At 49.4% G+C, this 7030-nt stretch overlaps 1 protein-coding gene across 2 annotated transcripts; it reads right to left on the bottom strand.

Annotated features, from left to right (window-relative positions):
- Window positions 1-636: 636 nt before the first annotated feature.
- Window positions 637-6331, bottom strand: MMACHC (metabolism of cobalamin associated C). 2 transcript variants are annotated; one of them, XM_050307558.1, is made up of 4 exons: window positions 6233-6331; window positions 4211-4405; window positions 3826-3978; window positions 637-3276 (listed from the first exon to the last, which is right to left on the bottom strand). In XM_050307558.1, the coding sequence occupies exons 1-4, from the start codon at window positions 6302-6304 to the stop codon at window positions 2965-2967; spliced, it is 732 nt and encodes a 243-aa protein (XP_050163515.1). In that variant the 5' UTR covers window positions 6305-6331; the 3' UTR covers window positions 637-2964. The 2 variants fall into 2 exon arrangements, with proteins under 2 accessions (XP_050163515.1, XP_050163514.1); XM_050307557.1 differs by lacking the exon at window positions 6233-6331 and adding an exon at window positions 5568-5707.
- Window positions 6332-7030: the final 699 nt, after the last annotated feature.

Raw genomic sequence — 7030 nt, 5'->3', positions numbered from 1 at the left:
TAAATATTTAAAGATTAGGATTTAGAGAAAAACCTGCTTGTCTTACAAATGTAAAATGTGATACCTGAACTAGTAAATCTATCCAAGTGTTTGCAATTACTTGCTCGACATTTGCGAGTGCTGAAAATCAGAATGCCTGATCCGAGGATGATCCATTCCTCACCCTGTCTGGTCTTGCCCCCAGAGAGGAGAAAAGTCAAAACAGGTTCTCAAGCTTTCAGATTTATAAGACAATGAGACCATTACGTTCCAAGCAGCCAGGAGAGAAAACGACTCCCTCGCAGCTGTGGATCTGAGTGAGGAAAAGGCAGCGACACCCAACCCAGGTCACTCCAAAACTGCTGCAGCAGGGATGGATGTTATCAAATATTTGTGCTCAGTCCAGCCTGACACAACTGCCCAAGGAACACTGACAAGTTTTAACAAAAAAGAATCCCCCTACTTAGAGGTACCACTTCAATGTTGCTGAGGGAAAGTCCCCCAGCTGTTCATCGCTGGACATCTTCAACTTTTGTTGCTGTAAGAGCAGAGGAGGAAATGAGAAGCGCCCCGTTAGGTGCCTGCTGTGAAATGCTCTTGCTGCAACGACCTGGGAGAGGTAAAACTTTGTTAGGCTTGCTCGTACTGTGCTGTGTGTTTTATTTTTTATATCCCAGATGAGCTTGTGGCAATAGTTCATTAATTTCTGCTAAGATAACTTTTTTCCTTAGTTTTCAGATAGTGGATTTCGTGTCTTAGGTAGCTCACTATTTTCAGGATGCTGAAAACACCATGACCGATCCTCACTTGAACATCTTGAGCTCTCCACAAGTGAAGAAATGCATTGTTTAAATAAAAATACTCAGTGCTGAGGGTTACTCACAACTTTGTATATTTTATTAATCAAAATACCACATGAAGATAAATAAATTACAAAAATTGAAATGCAGTGGCTGTGGTAATCTGTTTAATAAATTAACTAAGACAAAATATTAAATATTTGTAACATATCAATGCAAAAAATCAAAATATTTTAATTTAAATCGTAATGTAAAAAGATAGATCTCATTCCATTCTATATTTAACCTTCTGAGATAACAGTATTTTGTGTTTGTTATTAATATGAACCATTAGCTCAAGCCCCTGTTAAATTACAGATCAGCTGGAAAGTTCTGAAAGGTCAAACAACTTTCAGCCAGAAGTAATTCTATAACAAAAGAACGGAATTTAAACAAATTTCATTATTTTACTTAAATTAAAAATCACAATACCTCTATCACACAGCAAGTCAGGTGTCTGCCTTAGTCAGATGTGAACAAAACATGGAAAGCAACAAAGATTTTTTTTGTAACAGCAAATGCACTGAACAAACCCAGTGATTACAAGCTCACTACTCTGTCTACAGGGAAACAAACCTGTTATACTGAATTTAGATTACATTTAGTGCACAGGCTATGAAAAACCGTACCAAGCAGTGACTTGTTGTGAGGGCAACCTTCATGTTTGAGTCTCCAAAAGGTAGGAAGAATCACAACATAAAAAGAAAGGGCTCAGTTCTGCAAAGTGAGTAGTTTTGCAGCATGTTGATACCACTGAAAGGAAAATAAGTGCTTAGTGATTTGCAGCATTGCACTGGAGCCAGGCAAAACAACTCCCATAAAATATTATTTTAATGTATTATATTATTATAACAAGGCCTGAGCCTCAAATTGCTCGAAGACAAATTAATTCCCAGTTCCCAGCGCCACTGTAACCTCTAAACAAATCTAACAGGACAAAGGCATCAATGAATGTTATGTTTCTGTCTAAAGATGGTTTATCCAGCAATGTAAGTAACATGAATGTCACTAATATTTTCCTTTTTTCTCTGCTTGTTTGCCTGTGTGTGTGACAGGGCTTCGTGTGATGGTTTTGAAGTGTGTCCAGGTTTACAATCTCCCCCACACAGAAAGCACACCAGCAAACTATGGCAGTAACTCTGGGGGGAGTTGGGGTGTGCTGGCACTGAGAAGTGTTTTAAATACAAAGGTCATCCACCTCAGAAAAGGTCATGAGAATTGTCCTGTCCAGCCAGTTACCTCGACAGGAGTAAAACCTCCACTCACACACAGATTACTCAGCATCTCTCCAAACGTTTCAGTCAGCTGCTCTATAAATGGGTAGATGTTTTAGAAGGACCTAAGGATGTCATGGTGTTCTGAGGAGCTCTGGGTGAAGAGGAAACAGCACCTTTGTACTCCCCTTTCCCTTTCTTAACCACCCTGAAGGAAGCGGCTGCCGCTGGCTCTGTTCCCCTCACTCCTGCTCCACGTACAGACCACACTGCTCCCTGAAACAATCCCTGGGGAATTTTCTTTTGGATGGTAAGGAAAGGAGGCATTAAAAGATTTCTTAATTAAATTAAGCCAGCTTTGTTCCCAGTGAAGGAATACAGGACAGATTTTCTTTCTGAGGAAGGCAAGACTGGAAAGACCGAACATCTATTCCCTAGGGAGAGCTGTGACGTGGGATGGATGGATGCTGGACACATCTAAAAAAGTATTTGCCCTGAGTTCAGACACAAAAAAATTTTGGGGTAGAGTGGCTGATCTTTTTTTACATTTACAAGTACACTAGGAAAGAAAATTCTTGAGAACAAAAGGACTTCTCTAACAAGCAGCACGGGTTTTCCAGGGGCCAGGGTGTCTGAACTATTCCCAACCAAAGGCCAATCAGTATCCTACCAAAAAATGGGCTCCCCAAAAGACACACCTGATCATCAGCAGCATGGAAGGCACTACTCCACCTTCCCCCAGACCACGAGTGCCATGGAGCAGTGCTCCCTCTCCCTGGGAACTGATGTTTGGACAGAGACGCTGCCCACGCTGCTCGGATTTGCCATCTCTTTATACGCACACCACTCTCCTCCTCCTCGGCACCACAGGGAAAGGTCGGTGCTGATGAGCTACACTTTGCTGCCCTCTGGCCCTCCCTGGAGCCAGTTCCTCAGTGAAATGTGATCCTCTGGGCTTCCTGTGTCAGCCCCAGCAGGCGGAATCTCTCTGCTGGAGGGGTGGCAAAGTAGACTCTCTGCTCCTCCGAATACCTTTCCTTCACCTCGATGATGTCCCTGTAGCGCCCGTCCTGCCAGTGGAAATTGAACTGCTCCAGCAACTCAATCCTTTTCTCCTCTGTGCTCACACAGTCAACAGGGGTAGGCTGCTCCAGGAGCAGCACCTGGATGTCTGGGAACAGGAGGAGACCCCGGATGGCAAACCAACCGCCATACTTGGGATGGATACACACGCCATAGATCTTCTGGAAAGAAAAAAAAAGATATCTAGGATGTCTCACTTTGTGTCTCTAGTAAAGGTTAGACTTCACAGCATCAAGCTTCAGTGCAACTTGTCACACTCCCAGCCCTCTGCTGGAGTGCTGTACAGAGCAGAAAGGAAAGCTCTTTCCTGTAAGTGTGGCTCCAGGCATCACTTTTCACTCCCATTTTCCTGTGCCCATACACCCCATCCTGTAACAGGGGGAGAGGTTCCCTTCTGAAAATCTAACACACAGATTAACCAGAGTGTGTTTTGTCCCCACTTAACATGCTCCAAGCAGCAGGTTTGCCTTGCACTGCAATTTATTCTTCTACATAGGTTTAACACATTGAGATATTTCTCTCCGTGTTTCCCCACCACCCTGAAGAACCTTGGAAGCTTCCAATTCCCATCTGAAATACTTTATGCAGCTTTGTGTGACCTGGACTTTGTAATTTCCTGCAAGAGATCTAGTAACCAGTGAGTAAACAACAGCTGTACAGTTCAGTGGTTGCAGTTTAGTGGCTCTTCCCAGGCTGTGTTTTTGCCTCACCTTGTTCCCCCACGGATCGTGCTTCACGTCCTTCCTTTGGTAGTAATACGCAGCTCCAGCAACGTGGGCAGCTGTCTGCGCCAAGAACTTGGGCTTTCGGCTCGGCAGGATCTCGTAATCAAACATCACATCCACCCTCTGGTCCGGGAATTTCTGGGAAAATTGGAAAACATCAGCCCAGGCTGTGAAGGTCCCTGCACAGCTGCAGGTTGTGATGGCAGAGACAGAGTATGCAGGTCCCCAGACTGCTGATGCTCTTACCTTCGTGAATCACACCTCACCCTCCCCAAGAGCACAGGCAGGGGCCTGCAGGGCTCTGTCTGCTGCTGAACCCACTCGGTTTTATGCCAAAAAATTAAAAAGAATGAGTATTTCAGCTTCTTACCTCCTTCACACGTGATAAATGATAGGAAATACACTGATCCACGGGATCCCTGATTATTTTTAATCGTTCTTTCTTCACAAAAGGCTTAAGGGCCTTGTCAAACATGGAAGGGGTGCTGAGGATCACGAAGGCCAGTGTGTCATCTGGGTAGGGGAGATGGAAGGCTGGCTGGAGAACCGCATTGTACCATCCAACCTTGGGCAAGGAAACACAAATTTCCATCAGAACAGGGACACCACTCCGGTGGACATGCAGGAATGTAAAAAAGTGGAAGGAAGTGTAGCCCCCTTCATTTGCAAACCAGATGAGGCAGCCAGCCCAGAGCCTCCCTTTCAAACCCAGCTGTTTTGCACCCCAGGATTCACAGCTTCTGGAAGCTGTGCTGGGAGCTGGGTGCAAGATAAGAATCAGGCACCGCATTCATTATTCATTATCCAGTTCTGCTCAGAAACCTAGAGGGAAGTATGAGCAACCAGGTCTTGCCAATGCAAATCAGATGGTTTGGTTTAGATAAAGCTTTTACAGTTTGGGGTTTGGTTTTTTTTGTTCTTATCATGGGCCAGAATGAAACTGGCACTTCTGTTTTGCTCATATGATAAGCTGCATGTTTTATTTCTTCAGCAGGAAACACTTGTGTGGAAGTGAAGGATGGGAAGCTCCTGACAGCGCTAAACCCCCACAAAACCCTCAGCTCCACCCTGTGGAGTGACACAGCCACATTTTGGTATTTGTTTCCAGGGCTGCATGTGTTATAACACAGTCCAGAAACGAGGGATCAAGGCAAGGCAGCAGGAATGGAAGGAGGTAATGGCCAAAATCCCCTGCACCCCACTACTGATGCCCTGCACAGTAATATCAGTCTTTTCACAGGTTATGACAATTCCCATTCTGCCAGGGGGCCATAAAGGTCAGGTCTAACATTCACAGAGATGCCCAGTAAAGTAACAATAAGCCTGAAAATGCAATGCACTGGTTACTCTAAACATCAGTGAAATAAATCTGGAAGTGACTTTACAGGTGAAAGTGGCAGCCAGAGTTTACCATAAAGATGCATCCTTCTGTCAACCCAAGGTTTAATCAGTTTTGTGCCTCTTGTTTAAGATGCTGAATTGAGATGTCACAAGAAATTAGAGAGATGTGAACCCAAGGTTTGCTGCTTTGCCAGTGTACATCAGTCAGTGCACCATGAAATCTAGAGCAAGCTGCAGGGATAAAAGGTTTCCCTCTGGCAGCTACAGCCTTTTTTATCGGGGTTCCACCCCTGCTTGTGCTGCTGTGTTTTGGGAAAGCACCATTAACTCCTCCAGATTCTGGAGACGCCACCTCTCCCAGCGCCTCGCTCCCTTTTACTCCTTACCTGAACAACACAGCAGGCAACGCAAAACATTTCAGGTGGCAAACACAACAAACGCTCCCCCAGGGGAAGGGCTGCGTTTATTGCAGATCGAATCTTACTGGTTATTGCACAGTGATTCGTGTTTGATATTGCAGATTGATTCATGCAGATTGATTCACTGCAGATTGATTCGTGCAGATTGATTCGTGCAGACTGCCCCGGGGCGGGCGAGGAGGAGCAGCCGAGCACAGTGGCGGTGGCAGCGGGGGCAGCGGTGTCCGCAGCCCGGGTACGAGCGGCTGAGGGGCTCAGCCCTGCCGCGCACAGGCGCTTCCACGCTCAGCTTACAATGTGAGCCCGCCCGGCGGACTCTGCTCCCTGCGGGCCACGGGTGCCCCGTGGCGCAACCCTGCGCTGCCCGCCGCTCCGGGACCCGCCGCGGGGCCCCGCGGCACCGGGGCACGGCAGTCACCGCGCCCCGCGGCACCGGGCGGGCTGGCCGCGCCTCCCGCAGCGGCTCCCGGGGCACCCGCAGCGCCGGGGGGGCCGAGGGGGCCCCGACCCGCCCGGGGTCACCGCCCCCCCGCGCCGTGCCCCGGCTCCGGCCCCGGCCCCGCGCTCCCCCGGTACCGGGGCGATGATGTCACAGCGGTGACGTCACCGTGCCGCAGCGGTGACGTCATTACCTTGAAGGCGTGCGGCTCGAGGCCGAGCGGCCCCAGCGCGCCCCGCAGCCGCTCCGCCACGCGCCGCTCCATGGCGGCGGCGGCGCCGCGCGGGGCACCACGGGAGCGGTAGTTCCACCGGGGACGAACCCCCCCCCCCACAACCGCCCTCCGCGTCTCCAGGGAGACGGCGAATCGCGCAAGGCACGCTGGGAGTTGTAGTGCGCGGCGCCCCCTCCCTCAGCGTTGGCTCGCCCGGTGGGGACTCCATGTCCCAGCGTGCTCGGCCAGCCCGCACAGCGCGGGCTGAGGGCGGTTCCCCCTGCTCAGGGCACGTTTTCGCCGCCCGGGGTTGGGGCTGTTTGTCTGTTCCCACACGCTGGTGGAGAGCCCCACCTGCCCCTCGGGTTGGGTGATGCTCGCTAAAACAGTTAGCGAGGCCGCTGTGCTCGCCATCCTTTCTCCTTTCCCATCTGAAAGGCCGTGTTCCAAGCCTCGGGTTTGGATCTTCCTACCCTGATCGTTACAGCAGCTTAACATAATCTTCTGCAGTTCTTGTGCAACGTTCTCCATCCAGCCTGAAGTCCTGAGTTTATCACAGTGCCAAGGACACCAAATCTGCAAGTTTTCGAGGACAGACCCCCTTCAGAAAGGCGAATGTCTTGCTCTGTGGAGTCCCCTTATGTGATATTGATGAGGGCAGGGACCAGGCAGCTGCCGGGGAGCTGCAGGAGGGTGGCACAGGAGGCTGCTGCTGGCTGGTGGCTGCTCGGAGCTCTGCAGGACGGCTCTTGTGGCTGATTGCTTTCACAGGCGACG

This window comes from Myiozetetes cayanensis, unplaced genomic scaffold, assembly GCF_022539395.1.
Source record: "Myiozetetes cayanensis isolate MyiCay16 unplaced genomic scaffold, myiCay2020 scf12, whole genome shotgun sequence".
Taxonomy (NCBI): Eukaryota; Metazoa; Chordata; class Aves; order Passeriformes; family Tyrannidae; genus Myiozetetes; species Myiozetetes cayanensis.
Note: the sequence above shows the minus strand (reverse complement) of the source record. Positions and strands in the feature narration are given on the sequence as shown.